The sequence below is a fragment of the Macrotis lagotis genome, chromosome 8, assembly GCF_037893015.1.
Source record: "Macrotis lagotis isolate mMagLag1 chromosome 8, bilby.v1.9.chrom.fasta, whole genome shotgun sequence".
In the NCBI taxonomy this organism is placed as follows: domain Eukaryota; kingdom Metazoa; phylum Chordata; class Mammalia; order Peramelemorphia; family Peramelidae; genus Macrotis; species Macrotis lagotis.
This window is the reverse complement of record NC_133665.1, coordinates 182,905,779-182,921,492: the sequence shown is the minus strand read 5'-3', so window position 1 is coordinate 182,921,492 and position 15,714 is coordinate 182,905,779. Positions and strand designations below refer to the sequence as shown.

Below are 15,714 nucleotides of genomic sequence, written 5' to 3'. Positions count from 1 at the left end.
TTCTGATTTCCAGGTTTTAGAGGGACATTGAGAAATTGGGAACCATTCAGAGGAAAGCAACTAGGATGGCAAGGGACCTTGAGCCTATGTCAAAAAAGGATTGGATAGAGGACTTAGGGAAGTTTAGCCTGGAGGACAGCAGGACAGTAATAAAGGTGTGCACAGCAGTGTGGATCCCAGAAGTACTAGGCAGCAGAGTAGGCTATGCTACTAGCCAAAACAGCACTAGAGAAGGTGAAGTATAAGCTCTGGTAGCACTTCAGCAGTTGGTGATGCTTTGTTTTTTATCAATTCAGTGATTAGTGATACTTTTTTATCCTTATTGTCATTCAGTCATTCAGGCAGGCTCAACTCTTGACTCTACATGGTGTTTCCTTGGAAAAGATGCTGGAATGATTTGCCATTTTCTTCTCTGGTAGATTAAGGCAGACAAAGGTTAAATGAGTTGCCTAGGGACATACACAGCTAATGAGTGTCTAAGGTCAGATTCTAAATTTACTCTAGTCCTTTGCTTTCTGGATTCAGAATCTTATGGGCCCTTTCCAAATTGTAGACAATGTAGTATCTAGGAATCATTGATTATTTCCTTCTCTGAGAGAACTCTTAGCAAAAAGGAATGGTTATCCAAAAGGGACTTGCTTTTTGATGACAGAGGAGGTAAGGCTGTTTACTCATCACTATGGAAGATCAGCAGAGATCTCTAAGAGACAGAAAAGAGTATGTTCCAGATGTGGGAGATAAAGAGTGCAAAGGTACTGAAATGGAGATGTGTGAGTAATGGCACAAAGCCAATTTGGCTAGACAATAGAGAATAAGAGTGAAGCTGGAAGGGAAGATAGAAGCCAGATTATAAAAGGCGTTAAAAAGTCAAAAAGAAAAGTTTATATTTATCTTAGAGACAAGTAGAAATCCATTGGAGCTGACCAAGTTGAGGAATGACCTAGTCAGACTTGTGCTACTGGAAAATAATTTGGGCAGTTGTGTGGAGGAAGGATTGGAATGGGGATAGACTCAAGAAAGAAAGATCATTTAAAAGGTAACAGTAATAGTTCAGGAAAGAGGTGATGAGGGCCTAGACTTTGAATGGAAGAAGGGGAGAGAGGGCAGAGATGGTATGAAGGTAGAAATGGCAATATTTACAAATGACTGAATATGTGGGGCAAGGAAAGGTGAGGACTCTAGGGTAATGTCAAGGTTACAAACCTGAGATACAGGAAGGATTAGTAGTTAGTGCCTTTGACATAAATGAATTTTGGTTTAGGAATGAGTTTGGAAGCAAAGAATTATGCTCCAATAGGTGTATGAATTTTAAATATTTATAGAACACCTACTTCAGTCTTTGGTAAAACAAAAAGGAGCCTGACAGGAATGAGATACATTCAAAGAGGGTAGAATCCAACTAGATTATAAGCAAAAAAAACACAACAAAAATCTAGTAATAGAGGAATACGGAATGTATGTTGAGTTTTTAAGGGTTGCTTACCTTTCCTCCAATGAAAAAGAATTGGTTGTTAAGCAATAATTGTTGCAGGGTAAGGCCCATTAATACTAATGACACTGAATGGAAGTAATTGCTGTTGAATCTGTTGTATTCACTGTGTATTGTAAAATGAGACTTGGGTTTTCATGGTTGAACCTCAAAAATGACTAGAATTCATTTCTCAGGTTTCAAGGATTACATGAATGGAATTTTCATAACATCCAGACCATAAATCCACCTAAATATTTCCAAAGTGTCTTATGGAAAGAAAAAATCATTTTCTTCTTTGAATTTTATCCTTGTGGTTTGTAGGAAATGCTTCTAATGGATGTTTCATTTATTTTACCTGTGTAATAAGATTCCCATAACTTATACAGATCTCTCCTTTGTCTTCTTTCCTCAGAACAAATGCCAAGCTTTTGTGTTTGATATAGTCACAAACCAGGCCTTTGATATTTTCATCATAACTCTCATATGCCTTAATATGGTCACCATGATGGCAGAAACAGACCCTCCTGAAGGACCCAATGAGCAACAGAAAAAACTTCTAGAGAAGCTCAACTTGGTCTTTGTTGCCATCTTCACAATTGAGTGTCTCTTGAAAATCTTTGCTCTGAGGCATTTCTACTTCTCTAATGGTTGGAACATATTTGATTGTGTGGTTATTGTGCTCTCAATTACTAGTAAGTGAAGATGATGACCAGGGTTTATAACTATAAGCTTTGAGAAATGGGTTGAAGCTAACTGGTTTCATGAACTATGCCCAATATCATTTTAGTATTAATCTGTCTGGCATTTTGAAAACTTGGCTAGCATTTTTTTTTAAGGTTTTTTGCAAGGCAAATGGGGTTAAGTGGCTCGCCCAAGGTCACACAGCTAGGTAATTATGAAGTGTCTGAGACTGGATTTGAACCCAGGTACTCCTGACTCCAAGGCTGGTGCTTTATCCACTGTGCCACCTAGCTGCCTCTTGGCTAGCATTTTTTAATGTCATTTGATACTATAAAGTTGGGAGAGATTATGGTCTAATTTCCATCTTTTTGGTTTTGTCCCTGGTGGCAAAATGAAGTTCAAAATTTCAATTCAATGAACATTTATTAGTGCCTACCATGTACAAAATACTATGACAGGTCCTAGATGAGATCAAAATTAGCTAAGGTCAGTTTTTAACTTCATGGATTCTATAATCCAAGTCTAGTAGGAGTATAGCTATTAAGTCTCATGCACTGGATACAAAGAAAAAGAAAGAAAATGTTCCTGTCCTCTAGGAGAAATAGGTCATGTATAGGTAAATATAAGAAAATTGGAGGAAGGAGAGAGAACATTTATAGAGGAGATAAGGCTTACAACAACAATAATACAAACTTGCCCTCAGCTTTGGGTTACAAATAGCTTTTTTCATCAGTCACAAGAAACTTAAATGGGGCTGAGAATCATTGTGGCCTGTTACATGACAGGACTTAGTAAGCTAATATTCAAGCTGGTCTAGTGAGGAGGTCCATCCCCTTCCCAGGCCATCCATTCCACTTTGGGACAAATCTAATTGCTAGGGATTCTTTTTTTCTTATGTTAAATCTTAGTTAGCTTTTTATCAATTCCTATCTAATATTCCTTAGTCTGAATCCTGGGGCCAAGTGGAACAAAGTGAATTCTTCAAATCTTTGAAGATTTGAATCCTATTAGGCAAGAGTAGGGAACTTTTCTTTTTCTGCCAAGGGCCAATTGAATATTTATAACATAATTTGTCTGATATATTTAGTCAAACATTTAATTTAATTCACCCTTAAAACACTCCTCGATTTATTGAATTTCAAGTCTTACCTGTTATTGCCATGGCATGCCAATAGGTCCTTATACCACAGATATAAGGATATTCCCTGGCCCCATACTTCCCATTTCACATGGATAGAAAGAGGATGGGAAAAGAATAGATGTCTTTTCTTTTAGACTGAAGGAAGATCAAGGGACCATTTAGGATTTTCTGTGTCATTCCAAAAGGTTAAGGCCGTTACCAGAAATAGCCCAGAGTCCTGCAGATCAGAAAAGATTCCCCTATTTTCCCCATTATGCTTGTTATTGGATAATGGTGAAATTATAAAAAAAGAACCATAAAAGACCCTAAACAATTACTATTATTATTATTACTTACATTTTAATTAAATTTTTAAAATTTATTTAAAACAACGGGGTTAAGTGACTTGTCCAAGGTCACCAGCTAGGCAATTATTAAGTGTCTGAGTCCTATTTTGAACTTGGGTCCTCCTGTCTCCAGGGCCAATGCTCTATCCGCTGTACCACCTAGCCACTCCTATTATTACTTACTGTCAATATGAGTAAGAACTCACATCAATGCTGGCTTTAGTGTTTACAAACACTGCTCCATAACACCCCTGTGAATAGGACAAATACTTTTGTCCCAGTTCCACAAATGAGGACTTTGAGACTGAAAGGATAAAGGCCATAATCACACAATTCTAGTAATTGAGCCTCAGTCATGAAGCTAGCAGCAAATCTGGGCTTGAACCCAGGGTTTGGATGTTTTTTAACTATATCTACTCATTTTTGTAGAAGGTCTCATCCTTGATACCTTACTCTCTCACCTCCATATTCAATCAAATGCCAGTTCCTTTGATTTTGTCTCTGTGACACTTCTCAAATATTTTCCTTTTCCTCTCTGTCACTGCCATTCCACTGATGCACTCTCATCTCTTCCTGCTTGGACTATTGCTATAGGCTCCTGGTAGGTCTAGCTGTCTTGAGGATCTTCCCACTCCAATCCATCCCCACTCAATCACCAAGGTGATGTTCCTAAAGCACAGGTTCAATCATGTAGCCCTCCTCTACTCTCTAAACTCCAATGGCTTCCCATTACCTCCTAAAATACTATTTAGCATTCAAAGTCCTACATAACCTAGTCCCCTCCCAGCTTTGTAGGCTCCTTACATCTTAATGACCAATTCTTTAATTCAGTGATATTGGCCTCATGTCCATTCTGTGAATAAAAAGTTCCATCTTTGGGATCCAGGCATTTTCTCTGTTTATTCCCCATGCTTGGAACCCTCCCCTTCTCCACTAAAATCCCACTACTATGGGAAGCCTTTCCAAATTTCTCTTAGTTTTATAGCTTCTCACTATTGATTATTTCTAATTTGTCTTGAATACAAAATGATGTCTCCTCCAATAGATTGAATTGAGCCCAAGGGCAAGGACTGTTCCACCTTTCTTTGAAACACAAATGCTGAGCACAGTTGCCTGGTGAATGTAGACACTGAGTAAATGTTTCTTCATTGAATGAAAAAAACCAGAATAAGCATTCAAATGAGAAGAAAATTTATGATCCCTGACCTGTCCCCAAAGGATACAAGGAACTTTTTTCCTAATGGAGTCCATTCTTTATTTTTACTCTCACTCTCTTTTCCTGAGGTTCATCATAGAATCAAAGGATCCTTGAGATGGCAAAGGAATCACAACCCTGCCCTTGAGAGGCCATTCAAATTTATTCTAATAAATAATCACTTGCTTCCTAATTCAAACTATTTCCAATAGTTTCAGAAAAGGCCCATTTCTTAGGGACACACAAATAGAAACCAAAATTGCTAATATTTAAAAACACTGTAAAATAACCCTTTCTTACTTCAAATGTCATCTTATAATTGTCAACAATTTCACTTCTGTAAAAATGCCTTGTAGATAAAGGTCTGGACAATCTCCCCTGATAACATGAAAAAACCCAACACAATTTATAGCTAGAAAAAGTTACAAATTCACATGAATTTGAAATCTTTTCTGGAAATTAACTGTTTTGTTTTTTTCTAAAGGCCTTATGTTTTCTCTACTGGAAAACAATAAAGCAATTCCATTCCCTCCCGTGCTCTTCAGAATCATCCGCTTGGCTCGGATCGGCCGAATACTAAGACTTGTCCGTGCAGCTAAAGGAATAAGGACCCTTCTTTTTGCACTGATGATGTCACTTCCTTCCCTATTCAACATTGGGCTTCTGCTTTTTTTTGTCATGTTTATCTATGCCATTATTGGTATGACAAATTTTTCCCAGGTGAAATATGAGGCAGGGATTGATGACATATTTAACTTCCAGACCTTTGGCAGCAGCATGCTCTGTCTCTTCCAAATCACCACCTCAGCGGGCTGGGACGCCTTCCTAAGTCCTATGTTGACTTCAAAATATTCAACTTGTAAACAAGAGAGTTCTTGCAGTTCTGAAAATTCATCTTGTAACCTAGGAAGTTTATCTTGTAATCCAGAAGGTTCACCTTGTAACCCAGAAAGTTCATCTTGTTCTAGAAATAGTAGTAAATCGGACAGTGACTGTGTGAACTCTGTCACGGCGATTACATTCTTTGTCAGCTACATCATTATTTCTTTCCTAATTGTTGTAAACATGTACATTGCTGTGATCTTAGAAAACTTCAACACGGCCACTGAAGAGAGTGAGGATCCATTGAGTGAGGATGACTTTGACATATTCTATGAAACTTGGGAAAAATTTGATCCTGAAGCTACACAATTCATTAAATACTCAGCCCTCTCAGACTTTGCTGATGCCTTGCCAGATCCCTTACGTGTGGCCAAGCCAAATAGAAATCAACTTCTAATGATGGATCTGCCCATGGTCAGTGGCAATCGACTCCATTGCATGGATATACTGTTTGCTTTTACCACAAGAGTTCTGGGGGACTCAGAGGGTATAGATTGCCTTAAAAGCCAGATGGAAGAGAAATTCATGGAGGCCAATCCTAACCAGAAGTATGAACCAATTGTGACTACCACAAAGCGCATGGAAGAAGAGCGAAGTGCTGCTGTCATCCAGAAGGCCTATCGACTCTACTTGTTGAAGAGTAATGCCAAGAAAATGCCTTCCTTACCACATCAGCTGGTTTGCAATGGCGCCATTAGTACCTTAGAAGTACCTGATGGCAAAGTACACTTTGATTGACATTTATTGAGATCTATTGTAAGAGGCAACTTTGCTTTTATACTACAATGGAAGCAAAGGGTACAGTCAGTGGCTTGATGAATAGCCAATTGGTAGGTGGGTTTTCAGGGTTTTTTAATTATCAGACATAAATGTTTATTTAAATAGACAGGGAAGACTTTGAACAAGCAATCTCATATTATAATGATATGCATTAAAGTTTCCATTCCTTTAAATGTCAGATACTGTATTAATACATAAAAAAATTTGTAAAGGGCTAGAGAAAGTCCATTAATGTCTGTATTATGTTGAAAATTTAATTTCTTCATCCCTAGCTGTGGTAAGACACCCTGATATAGTCACCTTGCTTATAAGAATTATTATGTACAATGACCTTGCATGCTAACGAGGAAATACTGATGAATTAGCCTCCATAGATACTTTGTGTTGCCATAAAATAAATTTAGCTTGTTTAAAATATTAAGTACATTAATTATCAATATGTATATTACCTTCAAAAACATTTATTGACCTCGTCATGAACTCCTGATACATTAAGAGTCGATTCTTGTTATATTTCAATGCCATTCATTTTTGAAGGTAGTCCTTGAGCTTATTTTCTTGCCTTCTCCTTCTATTAGGAATAATACATAGTAGCTTAGAACTTAGAGCTTTATTTTCCCCAAAGATCCATATTTCATCATAATGTGGAAATGTCTTTTGGCTTTTAAGGTTGATGGAGCTCCATTTTTGGTAGAGTCTATAGAGCTAGAAAAGCTTTAGGTCTAAGCTAAGCTACGGTTGCCAGGCTGTCTGTTAGATAGTCTAGAAAAATTCATAAATGCTTGTCAAGGGGATCATGTTTTTGGATATATCAACATACGGGGTCCAGTAAAATGTGAAAGGGGTCATGTTTTTGGTTATATCAACATATGAGGACCAGTAATATGTGGAGGGGGTTGATATAAGTGCTAGACTCCAGAAAATATAGTCTTAAAGAATGAAGGAAATCTTTCTAATATTATACCATATTCCAGTCCTATTCAGGGCATGTGGCTGTCAGTCAAGGCTCTCATGCCTATAGGATAGAAGCCTGGATCATTGATTTGGCTTCCATCTTACTAGCCTTTCACTTTGTTCTTTTACCCTGTGTTTCTCTGAAAAATACTTAGAAAGATACACTTTCATACAGACTTTTATGGTTGAAATGAGCTAAATCCAGTTAATACTCAGGAACCAGCACTGACTTTCCCAGGCTGCCATTTTTTATCCAATCCTACATTAACCTCCCTAAGGCAGACAGTTCCAAAGTCAGGAAGTTCTATTCCTTTTGTGGCTCCTAGCAAAGCAGGGATGAGGGCTTTCACTAATGACAAAACTTCTGGAAGCAGATCAGCATTTGTTCAGATGTAGGATATTGGGGTACTTTTTCTCCTGCAAATGACCTGTGATGGAGGAATAGTTGTGCTTCCAGGGTGACTTTACTTTGAGATGGATACATTTTTGCTTCCAGATCCCAGTCCTAAATGAGGTGTACATTCATTTTATGCCTCTGACCCAAAAGTCCCTGGCAAAGCTCAGGAAGTCTCTGTAATGTAGTCAGAGAAAGAAAATACATTAGCTCCTACAATTAAGTTGCCAATTCCTATTCTTACTACCCATATTCCAAATTATTCCTTTAAAAATTTCCCATTACCTTTGATTTTTCTCCATCACTCAGATCACTCTGTTATATTTGTCCCCAAAGTTTTGTATAGGAAAGGTAAACAACATACATTTATAAAATAAGGGAAATCAAATTACTGCTTTGGAGGAGAAGTCTCTGGTTTCTATAACTAGTTGGAGGGCATTTCCCCCCCAAAATAGGAGCTCTTCTTCAACCTTCCTTGCCAACAAAACAAAGTTGACCAATGATTAGAGGAAATGAACTCTCATTGGTAATCTTTTTATGAATAAAACAAACAGTAGAATACAAGTTTCTTGAAGTCAAATATTCCTATTTTTCCCCTCTTTATATCCCCAGTATCTAGCACAGTACTTTGTGTATTTGTAAAGAGTTGGATAACTTTTGTTGAAATAATCTCAGACCAGAAATGAATGTGTCTCAAGTCAGGAGGGTGTAAGACAAAAGACAGCCAGCCTGGGTTAGGTGAAGAAAAAGATAAAAGGTCTCCAGAATGTGGGGGTATTGTGGAGGATTTTTGGAAAGGTCTGGATGAGAATAACTTAGAATGAGTTGGGCTACTCATGAGCAGACAGACTATAAACACCAATGGAATCCTTTGAAGAATCAAAGAGCCCAGAAACTAGAAGGATGAGTACAAACAAAGACAGAACACATGGCAGAAGCAGAATGATACACTGCAATCAGTAACCCTGGGGTCTAGTCCTGGAATGTGACTACCTTACTCTATGATCTTGGGCTTCTCTGAGCCTCCATTACTTCATCTGTAAAATGAAGAAAAGACTTCTCCTCTTGGAGGTTTAGTGTGAATGTTAAATGAAACAGGAATACTTTCCCCCAATTCTGCCCCTTTATAAAACCCATAGAGTTCACCAGATTATTCATTACATCATCATCGTCAGAGGTAGAGAACAGAATGAAAGCCTTGGATCATGAAGGAAAGTCTTTGTTAATGGTTACTTGGATATACCAAGGGGGAAGAACAGGGTGGGTACCAAAAGGAAACATTATCCACAGGGTGTCAGAGAAGCTCTGGCATCGTATTAGGGGAGGTCAGACCATAGAAGGGTCAAAGAGGGATGAATGCTCTGAGTATAGATTCAATATAAAATGAACCTATGTAAAAATGTATAAGGAAACTGACTCTACCTGTTACTTCTTGGGTTTGGATTCACAAGACTAGCCTCTGAGAAGCAGCTAATTTCCCCATGAAAATGGTGTCTTGATGACGGCCTTGGCATGTGAACAATATGACACAGAACCATATGTCTAGACCGGAAAAGCATCTCAGAGGCCATCAAATCTAACTTGCCCTTTTCACAGATAAAGAAACAGAGGGCCAGGAAAGTTCCATGACATTTCCAGACACATGTTATAATTATCAGTAATCACAGCTGAACCCAGGACCTCAGATGCTAGAGTCAGTACTCTTTCCATGGTACTGACTTTGTATAATCACTGATTTTATTTTTGTAAAGGAATATTTATTTCAAAGCTACAGTAAAAACAAATCTGAGGTCAACTAATGGTTGCCCCTTTCAGAAGAGAAAACCACTCTGGGTGGAAGGTCTCCTGTGATTTCTGTGTGAGACTCTTGTTTTATATAGGGCACAACTACATTTTTTAAAGGCCCTTGTACCATAGATGATCCCTCTGAGTCCTCTTGCAAAGATACCTAAAATTTCCTTCCTAAATCCTGATATTTTGCAGGATGGGAAGACAAGTAGGTTCAGAGAAACAAAGAATGCCAGCTACTTGGGGATTTTAGGCACAAACATATTACCCTAAAAAGTTGTAAGACATTTTACTCCTACCAAAAGACAAGCAGGAGTTTAAATGCAAAACGAACAATTTGAACATTTCTAGTAGGCAATAACATTCTAATGGTGTAAACTTTAGATATTGTAATAATAGCCACGTTTATGCAGTGCCTACTAGGCGCCAAACTCTCTAAGCACTTTACAATTGTGTTCTCATTTGATCCTTTCAATAACCCTAAGAGGTAGGTGCTATTGTTATCCACAGATTTGAACTCAGATCTTCCTGATCACAGGTACAGACTCTATCCACAGCATCACCTAACACAATCAACTCCACCCACCCACCCAAACACTTGCCACCTTAGTTTTTGAGGAGGAGAAGGGGATTAGATTCACAATTCAACTCAGTTCCTATATAACATAGTAATTGAGTTTCAAATCTAAGCTCTTGGACTGCAGTCTAAGGCACCCTGACTTCTCAGGGTTTCCCCAATGGACTGGCAACAATCCTATTAGATAGGTCTTATTACCATTTTATGAATAAGAAAATCTAGGGCTCAGAGAGACTGAGAGACTTACTTATGATCATACAACTAGTATCTCTAGCAGATTTTTACCATATTAGAGTCATCCCATTGTTAAAGTTTATCATGATTTTTCAAGATATATTTTATAAATTTATTATTTACCTTATTCAGTTACATAATTAAATAATGCTGAATTAAATAAGTTTTGTGGTACCTCCCTTTAAGATGATAGGGCTATGTGAAATCCTTTCTCATTGCATCTGAAGCATGCTAATTGATCATCTTACCCACATCGATCATTATTGTTTATAGAGAGATCATAAATGATTTTTCTAAGGGCCTTGCTGAAATTCAAACACCCCTTGCATATAATATTCCTTGATTTTTCAATTCTATCAAAAAAGCAAAGGATGGTGATCTTCATAATGGTACTTCATGAACCAGTTACATCTTATAGTGATCATAACTTCTCTTTATAAATCCTATCCCTTTGACTAAATGCTATCCCAAAACTATCCCCTTGAAAAATCTTTTCTAAAGGAAAAAATGCAACATGCACACAAAAAATCTGTTGTAGGTGTTTTTCTCTGACCAAATAATTAATATCCAGTTCTTTTCTTGGGTTTTTAAAAAAATGTTTGCATTTGCCCTCTCCAATCTAGGGAGAGATATGTGGTAGTGTGTACCAGATAAGTTAGACCACCACTATCACCACCACCATGATCACCATCTCCACTCAGACCCTGATGGAAACACTCTTAGGATTCTGAACCTAAGACCCTAACTGCCTCTCCTGCTCCAGCTCTTGGGGACTCAGAAAGAAAAATTCTTGCCACTCAACCCATAGTACCATCATATTGTCCAAAATCAAAAACTTGAAAGGCTCTCATCAGTGGAAGTGATATTAAAGAAGAAGCCTGACCATTTGCTTTGCTGCTGCCCTCTGTGGAATATGGGACCTTTCCATCTCACTCATTAGAATTTGGTTGGAGACTATCTTTTTTATTTGCAGCCTCAATGTTTAGCACAATGCTTTGCACAGGGGAAGCACTTGATGCTGCATTATTCATTCATCTATCTATCCATTCATTCATTCATCCATCCATCCATCCATCCATTCATTCATTCATTGTCAGTCACTTGGTCAGTCTAATGACATCTAGGGTCAATACTTTGGCAATTACACCAGCAAGTTCTATCATAGGAGCACATATTTAGAAATGGAAGGATTTAAAGGTAATTGAACCCAACACTTCCATTTTACAGATGGGCAAACTGAAGTCAGTGAGAGGAAGGGACAGGCCCAAGATCACACAGGGAATCAATATCAGAGTTGGGATTCCACCAGATCCTTCTATTCCCAATCCAGCCCTTTTCACTACATCATCGGAGAGTAGGACACTTGAAAATATAATTCATTCCTGTCCAGTGATGGTTATCATGGGCAACTAGATGCCACCTTATCATTTCATTATGTCTTAGATTGCTAGTTTCTGTTAAGCAATTTTTGTTCCATTCTTCCTACTATGAAAATATTTCCCTTCTTTTAGAAAACAAATGCAAACAAAAGTGAAACAAAATGGGAAACCTTGGATAATTCCAATATATCTCCATTTTGTATTTTTATCATCTTTTCTGACTTTGGTAAAAAGAAGGAAGGAAGGAAGAATGGAAGGAAGGAAAGAAAGAAAGAGAAAGAAAAAGAAAGAAAGAAGGAAGGAAGGAAGGAAGAAGGAAGGAAGAAAATAGGAAGAAAGGAAGGAAAGAGGAAGGGAGAAAATAGGAAGTAAAGAAGGAAAGGGAGGGAGGGAGGGAAGGAAAGAGGAAAGAAGAAAAGAAAAAAGGAAAATGAAGAAGTCAGGAACAAAGAAAGGAAAAGAAAGGAAAGAAAGTTCTTATTCATTTATTAACGCACAAGCAAAGCATGGTTTTGGCCATATCACTTCTGCTCAAGAAGCTTCCTTAGCTCCCTCCTACCTCTAGGATAAAATAAATACTTGTAAAGTTCTCACAGTTCCTTTCTTAGCAATCTTTCCAGGCTTTATAAATGACTCCATTCTATATACATGTTCAGGTCAAACTGGCTTACTCTATGACATCTTGCTTAACAACCTTCTCTAGGTGACCCTCAAATTCCCTCCAGCAACTGGTGGTGTAGTAGATAGAGCAAAAGGTTTTCAGTCAGGAAGACCTGAGTTCTAATCTCACCTCAGACATTTAGTAATTGTAACCTTGGGAAAGTCACTTAACCTCTGTTTCCCTCAGTTTTCCTATTTTCAATTTCCTAAGATGGAGACGATAATCACATCCACTTCATTAGGACTGTTATGAGGGTTGAATGAGATAATGCCTAAAATACAATTTGCAAACTTTTAAGTGATATACAAATATTATTATTATGTAAATGACACTGTTGTTGTTTAGTTGTCAAAATGTATCTGACTTTTCATCACCCATTTTGGGGTTTTCTTGGCAGAGGTACTGGAGTGGTTTGCTATTTTCTTCCCCAGCTCATTTACTGAGGTAATGAGGGTTAAGTGACTTGCCCAGAGTCACACAGAATGAATTTCTGATTCCAGTCCCAGTACGCTATTCACTATGGCACCACCTGGTTGCCCACGTGAAGGCACAGTAAGGTTATAGTGGGGAGAAAACACAGGAATGGGGGCTTGAGCAGGTAGCTCTAGACAGAATGGCACTCCTCCTCCAAAGTTCCCTTAGGACCCATGGAGGGATGTGGTTTGTCATTTCTCTGGAGACCTAAAATTTCCAATGGGGGTGGTAGTTGGGAGTGGGAGTGGGAGCCCATGGGGTTGGAGTAAAAGAAGACTTGAGTTCCAATCCTCCTTTAGACAGTGGATTAGCGGCGAAAGAGTGAGGATGGATTAGAGAGGAAGGTGAGGCAGTGGGCACAGGACCTTTGGGACACCCTTTGAATGGGCCAAAGATTCTAAAATAACCAGGGTCTATGAAGTTGGGTCTTTTGACAGCAATGCCACCTGGTGGCAGAAAAGTGTCAAGTCAGGCCCAGTTTCTGAAGGAGACTGAGCAGGCAGATGCTCACACTAGGTGGCAGCCCTTGCCAAAGCTGAAGCCTCAGCTTTCTCAAACACTTTCCAAGATTTCTCCTTCAAATTTCCCTTGGTGGGTTTCCAGTTTGAATTGCACTTATTTTAATTGAGGTGGAGCCAAAGGACCTGGGATCAATCAGCAGTTAATCCATATGCATTGATTAAGCATCATTTTAAAACCACACACTCATTAATCAGATGCTGTGCTCAGTTTGATGGATACCAAAAAATAAAAAAAAATTAGAAGACAAGCCCCTTGCCCTTAGGGAGCTTCCAATCTAAGGAAATGACAAATATAAATATACATAAACAAGATCTATCTATCTATATATATAGATATAGATAGAGATAGAGATAGAGATAGAGAGAGATAGAGATAGAGATAGAGACATAGATAGGATACATAGAAAACAATGAACAGAGAGAAGGCACTAGAATTAAGAAGGATTAGGAAAGGCTTCCTGTAAAAATGGGATTTGAGTTGGGACTTTGAAGGAAGCCAAGGAAGTCAGTAGCCAGAGGAAAGGGAGCATTCCATGGGAGCAGCCTGAGGGAAAGCCTGGTGAAAGATGGAGTGTCTTTTTCATGGAAGAACAAGGAGACTGGTTACACTATATCACAGAGTATATATAAATTAGGGAATGAGGTATAAGAAGACTGAAAAGGTAGAAGGGAGCTAGCTTAATGAAGGACTGGGGAAGCCAAACAGAACATTTTGCATTTGATTCTGGATGCAATAGGTAGCCATTGGAAGTATATTGAGTAGGGGAGTGGTTTGGTCGGACCTACACTTTGGTGGCTGGATAAAGGATAGATTGGAGAAGGAAGGGACTGGAGGCAGGCAGACCTACAACTAGCTATTGCAGTAATCCAAACCTGAAGTGCTGAGGACTTGCCACAGGGTGGGAGAGGTGCCAGAGGAGAGAAGGAGGCATGTTTGGGAAATGTTGCAGAAGTATTGATAAGCCTTGCCACCATATTGGACCTGGGAGGGCGAGAGAGAGTGAGGATGACTTCTAGGCTGTGAACTTGGGGGAACTAAGAGAAGGATGCTATTGTCCTGACATTAATAGATAAAATAGGTGGAGGAGGAGGGATTAGAGAGAACAAAAATAAATTCAGTTCTGGTAAGTTGAGTTTTTGGTGTTCACCAGAATCCAGTTTGAGATTTAGAGCAAAAGATGGATCCTGAAAGTCTGCAAAGAGTTGAATAAATAAATATGAAAATCATTGGCATGTTGATGATAATTGACTCCTTTGAAACTGATATAACCAAATAAAATAACATATAGAGAAAAGAGATGCAATAGAACCTGATAGGCCATCCTAAAACACAGTCCTTACAAAGCCATGTAGGGCACATCTCGGGGATACAGCCAGAAAGAACCCTCAATTATTCATATTCACTCTTCTCATAGACTTTATAAAGGTCCAGAATCCATTCTACCTAAAAAAAACTCTTCCTAGGGTGGCTAGGTGGTATACTGGATAAAGCACCAGCCCTGAAATCAGGAGTACCTGGGTTCAAATCCGGTCTCAGACACTTAATAATTACTTAGCTGTGTGGCCTTGGACAAACCACTTAACCCCATTGCCTTGCCAAAATCTAAAAAAAAACCCAAAACAACAAAAAACCCTCTTCCTTCAGGATTTTAGCTCCCCTAACTCTCTAGATGACCTTGGGTTTGATGTTACCCAAAGTCACCCACTGATATCCTCTAGCTCCAAAAGTCACTTATTTTTTGAAATTTATTTTTAATTCATGTTTTAAATAAGCACTTCTCTAATATAGTACAATAAAAAGATGATTGTACATGAAACTACAAATCTCCTATGCACAATTTACTATATTTACTATTCCTTTCAAGTATTATGTAAACTTTTTTTACATTATCATGTAAATTTTTTTCTCTTTTTTCTCCCCCCCCCCCCCCAGAGGGGATTACCATTACACACACACACACACACACACACACACACACACAGACACAGATATATATCTCTATATATAAAATGTGAAATTATTCTGTACATATTTTATACATTATATTCTAAATGTAATTTCTGTTCATCAGTTTTCTTTGTATGCAGATAGCATCTTTCTTCATAAGTCCTTTATAGCTAATTTGGTTATTTCTAATAGACAAAATAATTTATTCACTCATTGTCATTTTTAAAACTATATTACTGCTATTATATACAGTGTTCTCTTGGTTCGCTCATTTCACTCTTCATTATTTCATGAAAACATTTCTATGT

At 38.2% G+C, this 15,714-nt stretch overlaps 2 protein-coding genes across 4 annotated transcripts in view; both read left to right on the top strand.

Moving 5' to 3' along the window:
• Window positions 1-6,955, top strand: part of SCN11A (sodium voltage-gated channel alpha subunit 11) — a 197,404-nt gene extending 190,449 nt beyond the window's left edge. For all 3 annotated transcript variants that reach the window (XM_074199107.1, XM_074199106.1, XM_074199105.1), the window contains 2 exons: window positions 1,884-2,163; window positions 5,299-6,955. In XM_074199107.1, the coding sequence (XP_074055208.1) occupies window positions 1,884-2,163; window positions 5,299-6,434 (1,416 nt within the window). In that variant the 3' untranslated portion in view covers window positions 6,435-6,955. The remainder of the gene's footprint in view (window positions 1-1,883; window positions 2,164-5,298) is intronic.
• A 6,421-nt stretch (window positions 6,956-13,376) lies between these two features.
• Window positions 13,377-15,714, top strand: part of LOC141496585 (sodium channel protein type 10 subunit alpha-like) — a 92,973-nt gene continuing 90,635 nt past the window's right edge. Inside the window, exon 1 of the mRNA XM_074199066.1 lies at window positions 13,377-13,528. Coding sequence (XP_074055167.1) covers window positions 13,377-13,528 — 152 coding nt within the window. The remainder of the gene's footprint in view (window positions 13,529-15,714) is intronic.